Here is a 16,034-nt window from a genome sequence, read left to right on the forward strand (position 1 = left end):
TTGAGCCTCGGCTCAGTTGGCGTTTCTGTGTGGAGTTTGCATGTTCTCCCTGCGTTCGCGTGGGTTTCCTCCGGGTGCTCCAGTTTCCCCCACAGTCCAAAGACATGTGGTACAGGTGAATTGGGTAGGCTAAATTGTCCTTATTGTATGAGTGTGTGTGTGGATGTTTCCCAGAGATGGGTTGCGGCTGGATGGGCATCCGCTGTGTAAAAAGTTGCTGGATAAGTTGGCGGTTCATTCCGCTGTGGCGACCCCGGATTAATAAAGGGACTAAGTCGACAAGAAAATGAATGAATGAATGAATGAGAGCACTGGCGTTTCATCTACCATTTCTGAACAGCCCTTCATCCACAAGCACATCACGTGACCACACACAGACACTGTCATGTGCTCGTCTAAGCTCCAGCCCTGAAAGTCAGTGTAATCTATCAGATAACATGTCACAGCATCAGTACACTGCTTAAATCTTTCGCTTTCACTTTTGTACTTAGTAATTTTAGCTAAAACTTCAGATACTGTTGGTTGGATTTTTTTGTGCACCTTTTTTATCAACCAAGTTTGTCAACGCCATTATAACGAAACAGATCACTCTGCCTATTCATGCCAGAGTCCTGCGGAAAAAGTGATTGACAGGTGGTAATTTGTGTGTTACATATCTTTATTTATGATTTGGTTATGGGTAAAACAAAGGCCATGGGGGTCAGGTAGTTAAAACGATAGGCTACCAATAATTAATTTGTTATGAATTAATTAAATATTCATAAATAATTATTTCACCGCCGCCTATGATGACGATGCCATAGTCCATCGTGATGTTTTACATTGGACATCGTAAGATGCCAAATTGTTCGACGTCACCCAACCCTTACAGATAATACGTGTTGGGCAATATTTCAGAGTGACAATGGTTAGCTACTTTTCTGCTGAATACTGGCAACTTTTTTTTTTTTTTTACATCAAATTTAGAAATGTAAGTTCTTTTGTTTAAATGTGTATTAGTGTGTGCATTTATCAGTCTAGCTAGCATCATAAAGCTAAAACTGGTTTTAGTGATGGATACCTTTTACTCAAGTACATTTTGAGGTCATACTACTTTACAAAAGAGTCATTTTAAACAAGAGTAGTTGTACATTTTGAGTAAAGCATGTGTATACTTTTGCCATCTCTGCCGGTCCAATGTGAATAATTAAAAATATTGCTTAATAAAGTGTAAACATTGTACTTTCAAGCTTGCATTTCATGTTTATGTTATTCATCTTTCTGTCTGCAGCCTGTAAAAGCATGTAATATTGCGCTCATGTAAATTATGAAAAATAAATACCCTAACAATGTATTTTTGGGACACCGCAAATTAAAGTATAGAGCTTTATGTGAAACGATAGGCTTTTTATTTTGTCTATATATTATAGATATAGATAGATAGATAGATAGATAGATAGATAGATAGATAGTTAGATAGATAGATAGATAGATAGATAGATAGTCAGTCACATTGCACAGTCCTAGTTTGTGTGTGTGTGTAATGTACATTTTTTATTAGCGTTTTTCATTTACCTACAGTATGTAATATGATATTTTAGTGGGCATAAATTTGATAATAGTTAATTTCTCATCCAAAAAAAGACCTTAAAATGGGACCCCAATCTGTGCCGTATTCATGACTGAATTTTTTTTATTATCGTCAGAGAACATTTAAAAGCACTCCTTCATCAGATCCTATCAAAGTGAGCTCGAACAAAAAAACATGACTTTCAAAAACAAGACCCCAGCTCTACCTTTGTAATAATTCACTTTCTATTTTTAGACCACCGTTACTGGGAGGAAGTTCTAGAATCTAATAACCCCCAGTGTGAGAAAGCAATGGTTAAGAGAGGAAATTGCTGGCAGGGAGGCCTTTCCCTCTGGTGCAGTGTTGATAAGTTTAAGGTGGAGGGTGAATAAGGGGTGAGGGCTGTTATCACTCGCTGCTTCTGGCTGCGGATCCTGCAACACTGCTTGCTGGAGCCTGAAAATTCATTTTGACGGATGCTTCCCCTCTCTGCCTGTTAGAGTGCATCTGGGTGGGGAGGTGGCTTAGAAGGCCTCAGAGGCAGCAGTGTTCTCACTGAATGCCATGTTGTGCAAACCTGCAATTTAAACTCCCGTGCAGGGAAGTAAAGGTTAGCTTATGATATGCAGAGTCCCCCGTTAGCAATCTCCCCCACCATGTTGCCATGCACTGTAGATGTAGGAGAGACATTAGTGACATAGCGAGAAGGTTGGTTATGAATTTGCAGGTGATGCCATTTGCCATCGTTCATACGTTTATAAACGTGTACTGCTCATACCATACGCTGCACTGCACAAGCACCCAATACTAACAGCAGCTTTCCTCTTCTCATTCTTAGATCACAGAGACATCAGGCTGAGGAAGCAGTCGTCCTTCAGAAGGGAACTGCCCAAAGCATGAGCGTCTGTCACTGGGGAGGGTCAGAAAACCGCATTCCTGCAACTCTCATGAACAGTTTGTCATCCCCCTTGTAGGTGCCCCTGTGGCCCTGAACACACCCATCTGCCAGCTTAAATAACCCTCAGGCTGTTTGCAACACATGTTTGATGTGATTGGTTGTGACCGCCGCGCTTTGCTAAGCAGCCCCACTCTACATCATGCAGTGGCGTCGGCGACACTGCTGCCCCATCAAGATGACCTGGAATGTCAAGCGGTCACTCTTCCGCACACATGTAGCAGGCCTTCTCTCGCTGGCCTCCCTCTTCGCCCTCTTTCTCATCTACTGCCATCAGGATTTGCTGCAGGGCCGGAGTTGGTTGCGAGACAACCCCTTGGTGTACACCATGCGGGGTTTGCGTCCCCACAAGGAGCGTGCAAAGGGAAACCAAAGCACACTGAGAAGCCTCTGGAAAGACAATACTTATGTGCTCCCCAAACCATCTGTTAACTTCAATTTCAGTTCTCACCAGGCTGAGATCACAGCCCGAGGGATTGTTGGATTGGAGATCTCGCCGAGCAGCAACAACTCGAACACCATCGGCAACACAAAGAGCTTGCACAGGGAAATGGGAGTGGGAGGGCGTCTGGCAGCCCAGCCTTATCACTGGCTGCTCAATGAGCCCTACAAATGCAACGAAAGCAGTCCCTTTCTGGTTCTGCTAATTGCTGCCGAGCCAAGGCAGTTGGAGGCGAGGAACGCCATCAGACAGACCTGGGGCAACGAGAGCGTGGCCATGGGTTATGGCTTCGTGCGGCTCTTTCTGCTGGGAAGGATACCTAACGCATATCCTCAGAGCTCTGTTGATGAGGAGAGCTTACAGCACCATGACATCATCCAGCAGGACTTCTTGGACACCTATTACAACCTTACTATTAAGACGCTAATGGGCATGAGCTGGGTTGCTCGCTATTGCCCTCACGCTCGTTATGTCATGAAGACGGACAGCGACATGTTTGTCAACACCGAATATCTTATCCAAAAGCTGCTAAAGCCAAACACGGCACCTCGACAGAATTACTTCACAGGCTACCTAATGAGAGGCTACGCTCCCAACCGCAACAAGGACAGTAAGTGGTACATGCCACCAGAGCTGTATTCCAGTGAGAGATACCCTATCTTTTGCTCCGGGACAGGTTATGTGTTCTCGGGGGACATGGCAGCGAAAATCTACAATGCCTCATTGAGTATCCGTCGCCTTCACCTGGAGGATGTGTATGTAGGAATCTGCCTGGCGAAGCTGCGCATCGACCCAGTGCCACCACCAAACGAGTTTCTCTTCAACCACTGGAGAGTGTCTTACTCCAGCTGCAAATACAGTCACCTGATCACCTCTCACCAGTTCCAGCCCAACGAACTCATGAAATACTGGAATCACTTGCAAAGCAACAAGCACAATCCTTGCCTTAACATGGCCAAGGATAGGAGCGGGCGTCCGCGCCATAGGAAACTGCAGTGGGAAGGTCTACGGTGATTAGCCAGGGCTCAGGGGTGCAGTAGTGTTACCACACAGCATGTGCAAAATACAGCAGTTTATGAGGTAGGGAACAGCACAGTGTTTTTTGGTATTGTCGATTCAAATTATTTTTTCAATTTCAGAGAGATATGTAATGTATTGTAAACTTGTCTTTATAAAGGAAAGTGAGAGACAGTGATGCGTGCAATGTCTGGGATGCACATCACGAACAAAACTATGGCAAAGCTGCCACTTTCAGGTGCCAATTTAGAAAGACATTAACATCTTCTTCAAGCTGTTGCTTGGGTGATGTAATGATTATTATTATTAAGGGCCAATATTAATGAGATCCTCACTGTTTCTGTGTAAAAAAAAAAACAATGGGGGGAGGAGGAAAGATTGGAAATGACATATGGTGGTGTATCTGTACTGTGACGCATTTCTTTGATTCTCAGAGATGTCCGCCCCTGACATTGTGAGACGGTGTTGATTTTTCTATCTACCTAAAACCTGCAAATGGTTTACAGTAACCGAACCAAATTAAAAAGCGGTATATGTAAAAGATAATATATGGAATTTAAATGCATCATAGATGTCAGATATGATTAAAATAATATTTTTCAAAGCTTTACATTGATTAAATATACAGGTCTGTCCTTGATGAGGGCAAGTTAAAAGTATTTATTAAATGTATTTCTCAAGCATTTTGTCTGAGGTGTGTTCTGTTCCAGTGTCACTCGACTGATTGTTTGAAAGGGTGATGATGCATATTTAGGAATCATTTTAACATGAAATTGGTTTTAAAGAATTCGCAAATAGCAAGTACTAAACATAAGTTAGTCGATGCTCTCTGGAAAATGTCTCGGCGTGGTACTGGTGCAAGGTTGTGAATCTAATGAAATGGGCATTATTGGTAATAATTGACTTCAGATTGACTTCTACAGACAGTTGCTCCCATAATTTCCGAAATTAAAAATGTCTCTGTTGTCATAATTTGCATAATCTATGCAAATTTCCAAACATTATGGAGCAATATCAACATTCAAATCACCGTTATGTACTCATTAAATTCAAATGAGACTTGAAAAATCCCAGAATCAGTCCCCAGACGGAACAGAAGACTAATGCGTTAATGATAAAGTAGATAGTGTTGCTCTGGGTCAAAATATATAATTAGTGGGGGGGCTTCACAACACATTAGCCGAGAGTAATCCAATTAAATTGACGCTGGCTACATTTGAAGGGTTTATTTATCATTTTCATTACTCATTTGTCAGTCTAATTTTAATTAACCACACATTCGAGTGATGACGATAAGTGCTAGATGCACAGTTTACGCATCAATTACAGGTAACCATATTTCGATGTTCCCTTCATACAAAGCACTCGAGATTCACAATATAACAATTGTTGCGGCACAAACGAGTCAGGCCTGTGTTAGGAAATTTGTTTAAAACAGACTTTGACTTGAGGGGGAAATATGACTGTTTTGAAGATGTGGATTTTTTTTCCTCTATAATAAAGATGGAAGAATTGACTTGAGCCTTCATGTCACTTCTGTATTATATAAATATAAGCACTAAAAACAGGACGTGATTAAGTCTATATCTTTCTAATTTTATGAACTGAAACAAATGTATGTCTTTAAATAACTCAGACAGACCATTTGTGAGTCACACGGACAATATATAAATCCACACCTAAATGTGAAAAAGCACCACTAAAAAAAGTGCAAATTGTTCCGAGTATCAGGAGATTTCCAGGACCTCATTGCTTTAGACCCTAAAGCCGTCTGTTAAGAATTACTTTCTTGCTAGACAGAAGTCAATTCGCTCGGCAATGTGCAATTCCAGTGCATCGCAATCCGTTAAATCCTCATCTGTTGTTAAGCATTTATCTCCCTCAATTAATAGGAATCAAAGTCGGGGCCAAGGGCGAGAGAATATAACAAACAGAAGCAGCTTTCATTCCGCTGCAATCACAGAGAAAGATTAGCACACTTCATCCACAACACTTTGTCCCACTGATTTACCAGAGAGAGAAACCAAGAGAGGGGGAAAAGAAAAATAACTGGGGGCGAGTGATGAATGAACAGGAAAGAGGCTGTGACTGATCAGTATTGAAAACCTGTGCTGCTCTAAACGTGTGAAAAGTGAACCTGGGAAAAGAACTCTGATGTCCAGTATGATGGAGTGGGTCGCCGAAAGCTTGGACCCAGAGACGTGTTTCCAGAAATATAGCGAGTACACGAGTATGATGAATGCCCCAACACTGCTGAAAGCCTATAGCACTGCAATGAGATTGAAGAAGAGAAATTCTCACTGAGGGACAGTAGCGGGTAATTTCTTTGCGTGGTCATTTTTAGACATGGAAACATGTCAGCACTACTAATTTCAGTTGTGAATGTACTTCGCAATTCTGACTTTTTCAGAATTTGTCATTTGTCCATGTACACTACCTTTATAAAGTCGTTTATCCAAGTTTTAAGAACAACAAATAATAACTTCACTTCTGGTTGATCATTTGTTATCAGAAGAGGCTGAAATGAAAGGCAAAGGCCTCTAGATTATGCTTGTTTTCCTAAATTAAAACGTGATCATGCCTTCGATTTTTTTAAAATTATTTAATTAGGACAGTGACGTCTGACTTTGCTTAGACAAAAGTCTTGGCACTTAACAGAAATAATGTACATAGAATATCAAATCATGGTGCAGTGGGAAAAAAAAAAAAAAAATATATATATATATATATATATATATATATATATATATATATATATATATATACTGTTTATTACTTCCATAAGCTTGGAGGACTGCGTCCATCTCTGCAATGACTTGAATAACAAAGTAATAAAGTCGCCTGGAATGGTAAAGAAAGCATTCTTGCAGGACTCACAGAATTCATCAAGACTTGTTGGATTCATCTTCAGTGCCTCCTCCATCTTACCTCAGACATGCTCAATAATGTTCATGTCTGGTGACTGAGCTGGCCAATCCTGGAGCATTTGGACCTTCTTTGCTTTCAGAAACATTGATTAGGAGGCTGAAGTACGAGAAGGAGCGCTATCCTGCTGAAGAATTTGCCCTTTCCTGTGGTTTTAATGTAACAAGCAGGACAAATGTCTTGACACCTCAGGCTGTTGATCCAGTGTGCAGATCTCTCTCACACCCCAATACTGAATGTAACCCCCAACCATGATTTTTCCTTCACCAAACTTGACTGATTTCTATGAGAATATTGGGTCCCTGCAGGTTCCAATAGGTCTTCTACAGCAGGGGTACTCAAACTTTTCAGCCCAAGACCTCTAAAATAACAACTCCAGTGACTTGTGACTTCCACTATGCTCAGAGGTGGTTGTAAGCATACAAATATTGCACACAATGGTGCACACACACCAACAGGAACTATATAAACATAAGCATATTGTCAACACAAATACAGTGGAACAGTCTTACAACCATATATTTTTTATTTAATCACTGTTAATTTGTTTAATTTAATATTAACCTTACTTTATGAGAATGGTGAGCACGATGTTTAAAGCACAAAACTATTCTTGATTTAATATTGGAGACTTTGAACTACTTGGAGATCATCCTCCTTGTTCGGTTGTGGCCTTATTTTTATCTGCTGCAGCTAACGCTATTGCTGATGTTAATCAGGCGTAATATCCCCAGGGATATCCCTCACAAATAAAATATAATTGATACAATATGATAATTCTAATTGTTTAATAATATTTTTATTATATATTGTATGTATGTAATATATATTGTATATTATGTTTTAATATATATTCCACTTATGCTACATTTTCCATGCCTAAAGACACATTTTAGATGTTGTATTTCAAGACATTTGTCAGGTATTTTATCTCGAACAGTTCCTGTTCATAAATTTAATTTGTTTTGCATTTTGTTCAAAGCTTTATGTTTTGCTGTGAGTTTTGACCGGTGAAGTTGTGAAATAATTTCAGCCTGATCTAACGAGGAAACGTAACTATTTTACGTTTTGTCAGTGTAGTGGCTAATTCACACGAGTATGAAAATGTGCGTTTTTTTAAAAAGGAGGCGCGGCACCCAACCCTACCCCTAAACCCAAACGTCATCGGCGGATAAGCTAATCGTACTAAATTGTACGAATGACAGCGTACGATTTCATACAAATAAGCCACTAAATCAAAAAGGTTACCAACTGCCATGAGATAGCATTAGATAATTCAGTGAATGGTGATACAAAACTGTAATGTCATCAAAAGCTACCTGGAAATTCTGTAGCTGTGCGTTTATCTGACAATAATGGCACACCTTACATTGTTCAATCAGCCAATCAAAATCAAGAATTCAATTGCTGTAGAGTTAATACACTGTGATTGTTTGGGAACCCCTTACAGAATCTGTGAAAATGGGAATCATTTTAAAAAGATCATCCAAAAGTCATGTTCAAGAGGCTGGGTAACTGAAGATACTGGCATGTTTCCCGGAAGACAAATTAGGTACAATTTACCTTGATCTTTAACAGAGTTTTCACCCATCAAGTTTTTTTTTTTTTTTTTTTTTTGGAGCATCAATGAACACTTTAACCTTTTGTATCTGTTGCATCCGAGTCCCTCAGTGTTCCTCAGTTTCAAAAGATGTATCTTACAATCATACTCAATGCTGGAAAGGGTTCAAAATATGCAAAAGATGCTGGAAAACGAGAATCTGCAGGACCTGGAGGCTTTTTCTGAAGAACAGCAGGCAGTTTAACTGTTCACAGCAAACAAGAGACTCATGAACAACCAGATCATCAGGTAACCACACAGTTGGTTATGTGAATAATTTCAGCTACAGTATTGTGTTGTTTTTATGTGTGCTATTATGTACACATCTTTCATTTTAAATATATTAAGGCAAATATATATAAAAAAATAATTATATATAATATCATATCATTCACAAATTTTCATTCGCCACTGTGTGAAGATTTAAAAAGTAATTTTGAGAGGATCGCGTGCAATAATTGATCACAGCTGGTCCTACATCAACAAACATCGATAAACCAAAGCCTCCATTAAATGGCCCAGTTTTTCTTCATTCCCCTATCTTCGTTTTTTTTTTTTTTTTTAAGTTATTCAGAAACAACTCTTCACTTTATCTAGTGTAAATCTGGACATCTGTGCTTTGGTAGTGTAAGGGTTGTTTAATGTAGGATTGAGGAATCTGGGGCATGTTGGGACATGTACAACACACCCATATAAACCATCTTTTGTACCGCCTAAATACTAACAGACTGTTGTTTCAGCAAATAATTTTACAAGACCTGATGTGTGAGTAAGTGCACCTTTTAATTGAAATGTCCGACAAGTCAGATTAGGTAGAGCGTTTTTTCCTTGCAAGGCTGCCCGACCCTGCAAATATAACGCCCTGACGAATCTCAGTCAATTTAGCTAAACCTGCTTACCTCATTAGCTCAGACACATTCACACAGTAAATGGGAGCAGCAGATGAATATATAAACCTCTGAACTTTATATTGGAGTCAATGTCATGATGCTCATTGTACAAAAAAAAAAAAAAAAACAGCAATTGATACACAAATGAAATGGAAAAGACCTGACCTGCTGAGTTAATCTGATATGTTGTGCATGTTTTGAATTTCTGAATGAAGATTTGGTGTTATATTTTGATAGTGGCATAAAGTAAAAAGGTTGCTAATGCACAACTGTCTGGAATTCGTAATAAAGAATAGACAATTTTTAAATACTAGGACTAAGCAAATTGTACGTAAACATACAGTTTGGCACATTGGACAAAGTCACTAAGCACGTTGTATGAAAATGTACATTTTAGGCAAATTCAGTAGTTAATATAATGCCTTTAAAAAAAAAAAAAATCATTTTTACATTTTTACATTTTGTCCAACTAGTGACCAAATCACACAAATTCTTACAATCTCATTTGAACAAAAAGAATATTTGAAAAACGTTGACATGAAGGGCCACCTCTAACATGGGATACAAACACATCATACACAAATGAACAATTTGGCATAATCGTATAATTTGGCACATAATACATAACTCAAAAATCAAAAATGTCAAAATTATTAGTCCTCCTGTGAATTATTTTTTTTTTCTAATATTTTTCAAAGATGCTTAAAAGTAATTTCCTATAATATGTTGTTCTTCTGGAGAAAGTCTTATTTAGCCTTGAATAAAAGCTGTTTTCAATAATAATAAAAATAATAAAAAAACATTTAAAGTTCAATATTATTCGCTCTTTAAAGCTATATATATTTTTAATAACCTACAGAACAAATCACTGTTATACAATAGCTGTTTCCATCTAAAAATGCTAAATAAAGTTATGCGCAATATATTGAATAATAATATTATGCAGAATATTGCATAAAAGAATGCGTGTGAATAAAGCAGCGTTTCCATCCAACGAGTTAAAGAGAACAAAAAAGTCACTTCCTGTTTATCTGGTGTCAAATAAAAATGGAATTTGCTGTGGTAGGAGCTGCGTCAATCTTTTCTTTATTTAATAAATGATTTGCATCTCAGAAGACGATGCTGACACGCAATGAACGCGTGGTGGCGTTTAAAACCATGACACGTGGTGCACAGACGCTCTTGACAGCTCTGGAGGTCATTAAAAATATAATAATACTAATACGGAAATGGTTACAACATTTTAGAATGGCCAAAACAACAGTTCAGATGTTTTACAGTGTGCTCAGCCTGCTGGTTTGTCCATTCACAGACATTTTTATCATCACATGACTCTTATAACGAAATCACATGACTTTTTATAATGCGCATACTGGGAAAAGTTTATCCTACTCAGTTATGAGCGAATGTTTTTTTATGTGCATTTTCAAAAAGTATACGCATTTTCAGGTTTCCATCAACTGTTTTTTATGCGCATATCTGAAATGCGCATAAAAATAAGTGGATGGAAACATAGCTAATGACTTGCCTAATTACTCATAACTTGCCTAGTTAACCTAATTATTCTAGTTAGGTGCAAGTGTAGTAGGCTACCCTGTTAAAAGAAATGCTATGTTTCACACAATTCCATCATTTTGTCCCAAAACAAATTCATTTAACTTTTCACAAATTTAAGTAGGTTGAACATAACAATTAGGTTGTCTGAAAAAATAATAATAATAATAATTGTGTTATTTCAGCTCATTTGAAATCATTAGTTTGAACAAGCAGAAAAAATAATAATGTTCCACTCAACTTTTATTTGGTTTAATCGGTCAATAAGGATATCGTTTTTCGATGTTTGCGTAGCTCTTCATCTACAGCTGTAGGAAAAGCTTCAAGTGAAATTCATTTATTCATTCATTTTCCTATGACTTAGTCTCTTTTTCAGAGATTGCCACAGCAGAATAAACGACCAACTATTCCAGCATATGTTTAATGCAGCGCATGCCCTTCCAGCTGCAACCCAGTATTGGAAAACACCTATACACACAACTCAGTCACACTCATACACTATGGACAATTTAGTTTATTCAATTTACCTATAGCACATGTCTTTGGACTGTGGGGAAAACTGGAGCACGCAAAGGAAACCCACACTAACACGGTGAGAACATGCAAATGTTTTGCACAGAAATGCCAACTGGCTCACCCGGGACTTGAACCAGCAACCTTCTTGCTTTGAGGCAAGAGTGCTAACCACTGCCCCATCATGCCACCCCATTCAAGTAAAATTACAACATATAATTCCATAAACCTATTTTTATTCCAAGCTCAACACATAACTACAGACCAGTGTTTGAACTAAATACTTCAGCCATTCACTTTAATGTATTTCAGAAGAAGTTGATGAATTAACGTGTTATAAATCCAGCAGCTCCAAACGCTTCCCTGCAGACTAACATGGAGATTCCCATCACCCGGCATATGACCATTATCAAGCTGTTAAATTGACGTAGTACATGTTCTTGCATATATTAGAGAATCAGAAAATCTAATATTTTACTATATAATGAGTACATTTGTTAATAAATGTAGAAAAAGAAAAAAAAGAAAAAGAAACAATACAAAAATTAATCATCAGGGCTGTAATGTGTCCTGATAAACTTGCACTTCGCTGTGGAAACTTTAAAATGATGCACTGTGAGTATTTAAACCTTACTCATGAAAGGGTTTAAGGTTTTCTTTATCATATATGATCCCTCTATTTTCCACAGACCAGCTCCATGAAATGAAAAGCCAGTCCAATCTCACAGGAAAACAACTATTTTATGTTTAGGCAAATTAGTGACTAATACATATGGATTGAGACTGAAATTGTATAAATTCATACAAATTAGCCCCCGATCTGCCAAAATATAAATTAACTACAAAGCACCACAGGAACAAGCAGCTGTAGAAGTGAGCGATGCAGGATTACTTTCACACAAAACAAATACAATTCCACTCCATTCTGGACCTGAATGGATGTTTGTGGACGTTTGCCAAAGTTGAACCGTACTGAGAAGCCAGTCCAAGACCAGCACTTAAAGCCCATCTCCTTTAAGGAGCAACACTGCACAATTTCTCTGATCAGTAATGGCTGTGTTTTCCGGGAGATGTCCGAATGGAAAAATCAATGTGTTGATCTGTTTTGAGGTGTAGAAGCTGAGAAGGACTCGCTTTCATGATAGCAAAACGGCTATAAAAGGGTCTTGAAAAAGCGGACGAGGAACAGACCCCTGCACTATTTTCAAACACGCATTCATTCATTTTCGTTCGGCTTAGTCCTTTTATTCAACTGGGATCGCCACAGCAGAATGAACCGCCGACTTATCCATTATATGTTTTACACTGCAGATGCCCTTCCAACTTCAACCCGGTATTGGAAAACATTCATACACACTCATTCACACACATACACTAAGGCCATTTTAGTTTATTCAGTTCACCTATAGCGCATGTCTTTGGATTATGGGGGAAAACGGAGCACCTGGAGGAAACCCACACGAACATGGGGAGAAAATGCAAACTCCACACAGAAATGCCAACTGTCCAAGCCAGGACTCGAACCAGGGACCTTTTTGCTGTGAGGCGACAGTGCTAACCACTGAGCCACCGTGTCACCACACATATTTAAAAAAACAAACAAAGAAACATCCCTTATAATCCTCATACCATTGTATGGGTTTAAAATACATAGTAAACAAGCTTTAGGTCCTACAACAACCACATGCGGCCATTTGTTACTTCTGGCTAAATGGCTTGCTGCCTCAGAGGATCATTCACACAATATGAACCCTTTGTAACTCAGTGACAAGCTCACATTGGCTTCTTTTTGTTTTTCATCTAATGTCAATGATGAATGATGGCTGACATTTGTCGTGAATGTCCCTGATTCCAGCATCGGATAGATGTGCTGACGGATGTAACTGATTATCATGGACGGTGTGCGCGCTGTTATCAGAAGCAAACATCCCCGAGATCTTCATCAACAGCAGATTACTTACAATTAGCACAATTAATGGGTGCGTATCTTTGTGTGATTTCTCATATCAACCAACTCGGAAGCAATTTCACACAAGATATTCAATGGTAAGCAGCGGGAAGGAGATTTTAAGCAGTTATATTTGGGTTGTTTTGGGTGATTTAGCTATTTAAAATCCCTTACAAAATTAACGTTTTATATATTTTGTACAACCGAATGCTACATAATTGTTGCAAAGTTGCTTCTTTGGCGATTAACAACAGTTTCAAAGTAATGGGAAATGACCAGTAAGTGGCGCTAAAGAGGGTTTTTAGTTTTCTCCAAAACAAAGTTACTGGCAATGTCTTATTATATTACTTCATGCAGATAGAGGGCACAAAAATGTTCTCAGAAGCATTTTCAGATTTCTGAGCAGCAGATAAACATGACGGTGTCAACATTTTTTTTACACTAATTTAAAGAAGCATTGCAGAAATTCGGAAATTAAGTGATGTTTTATCCAACCCATGCTCATTCTAAAAACGTAGACCCAAGTATGTTTCTGTAGCCTGCGAAATACGTCACAGGAGGTACATAATTTGCTGTTTTTGTTTACGTGAATCCACAAGAAGCCGATGTGTACGCTTTTACATATTTCAAATTTCTCTCGCGATTGCCTGCTGTTCTCGCGTAAACCCACAAGAGGCCACTGTCGACTGACTGACCGACTGACCGACCAATCGACTGACCCACCATCCTCCTTCCCTAAACCCAACTTATTTCATTGATTGATCCACCCACCCACTTACTTCTCTAAACCCAACCAACAATTTACAAAAGCCACCCAAAAAAAGAAAAAAAAATTTTTTTGGATTTTACCACATTCTCACTATGTTCTTTGTTTATTTTTTAAATTCAGTTTTTGTCTTACCTGATTTCTGGAGCCATGCTTCACCAGACTTGAACCCCGTTATCGTGGTCATCTCCTCTCTATGTCTCAAATCCGCTGTCGTACATGATGAGCTAAGTGGACCAACTGATTAGAGTGGAAAAGCCGTCCACATGGAGGTAAGCGGTCAGCTGGTAAGCTCAAAAAGGAAAGGGCATCACACCGCCTCGTATCGTTCTTTTGAAAAAATTGAAATGCAGCCATACGTACCTCTGGCTATATAATTCCAGCCTCTAGAAACATATATGGGACTACGTTTTCAGAATGAGCCTGTGTTGGTTTTATCAAACAAATTTCGGGTGGGGCATGCGCAGATGTTTCAACATTTTTAACAAATCATTGACAATAATTCCATTATCCAATCAGCATTAGACCAAACCCCCATAAATATAAAATTTGTCCTACCTGCTTTATCTCACGAATTTAGCGTCCCTCCATATACCCCAATACCTCACCTCTTAAACACTATCTTCTAAGGGGGAGTGTTCTGGGGCCGGGCTAGACACTTCAATCAAACCCCATCGTCTCTCCTTTTTTGATAAAGAGAATAACATGAGCTTTGGTGTCTATCCCGAGCTCAGAACCCTCTCCCAAGGCAGCACGGTAAATATGCTTTATTCTTTAAAAAACTGTTCATTTCAGTTCATGTTTATTTCTATAGTGCTTTTACAATGTAAATTAAAAACGTGTTAGTCCAGTTTTTAGAGTTGAAGTTCAGTTTAGTTCTGTTCATTCATTCATTCATTTTCTTGTCGGCTTATTCCCTTTATTAATCCGGGGTCGCCACAGCGGAATGAACCGCCAACTTATCCAGCAAGTTTTTAAACAGCGGATACCCTTCGCGCCGCAACCCATCTCTGGGAAACATCCACACACACAGTCACACACGAACTCCTACACTACTGACAATTTAGCCTTCTCAATTCACCTGTACCGTATGTATTTGGACTGTGGGGGAAACCCGAGCACCCGGAGGAAACCCACGCGAAGGCAGGGAGAACATGCAAAGTCCACACAGAAACGCCAACTAAGCCAGCGACCCAGCGACCTTCTGGCTGTGAGGCGACAGCAATACCTACTGCGCCACTGCCTCGCCTAGTTCTGTTCAGGGTGGTTTAAATTTCACTGTTGAAAGTCCAAACACTGAATAGCAAATACATCAACATGCAGCACTACGACGCGCTGCTCTGTATTACTGTGTTAAAACTGTGTTAAACTGTTTTTTGTTGTTGTTTTGTTTTTTGCATTCAGTCAAACTATGAATCTAATCAGTGTATTATTTACATAGCAAATGTAACAAAGCAAATAGGCCATTTATATCTTTTGTAGTTTTTATTGTTGAACCGTGTTGTATGGGATTCGTACTGATCAAACTTTTCTCTAGCTTCAGAGGTAAGTTAACTTTGGGAAAGCCATCCATATCAAGGGATATATGTGATACATATGTGACATATACAGCAGAGAAAATAAGTATTAAAGAAGTCACCATTTTTCTCAGAAAACATATTTCTGAAGGTGCTGTTGACTTGAAATCTTCCCCAGATGTCGGTGAAAAGTAAATAAATCCCATATATGCAGAAAAACTAATTTATTTAGTTTACAAATCAAGCTATGTATATTAAAATGAAATATCATAGGGGAAAAGTATTGAACACATGAAGAAAGGGAGGTGTAGAAAGGCAGTGAAAGCCCAGACAGCAGCTGAAATCTCTCAGTAGTATT

At 38.8% G+C, this 16,034-nt stretch overlaps 1 protein-coding gene across 2 annotated transcripts in view; it reads left to right on the forward strand.

Moving 5' to 3' along the window:
* The window catches only part of b3galt2 (UDP-Gal:betaGlcNAc beta 1,3-galactosyltransferase, polypeptide 2), a 29,806-nt gene extending 25,160 nt beyond the window's left edge, over positions 1-4,646 (forward strand). For both annotated transcript variants that reach the window (XM_073936357.1, NM_207101.1), the window contains 1 exon segment: positions 2,388-4,646. In XM_073936357.1, coding sequence (XP_073792458.1) covers positions 2,647-3,960 — 1,314 coding nt within the window. In that variant the 5' untranslated portion in view covers positions 2,388-2,646 and the 3' untranslated portion in view covers positions 3,961-4,646.
* The last annotated feature ends 11,388 nt before the right edge of the window (positions 4,647-16,034 follow it).

The sequence above is a fragment of the Danio rerio genome, chromosome 22, assembly GCF_049306965.1.
Source record: "Danio rerio strain Tuebingen ecotype United States chromosome 22, GRCz12tu, whole genome shotgun sequence".
Classification (NCBI taxonomy): domain Eukaryota; kingdom Metazoa; phylum Chordata; class Actinopteri; order Cypriniformes; family Danionidae; genus Danio; species Danio rerio.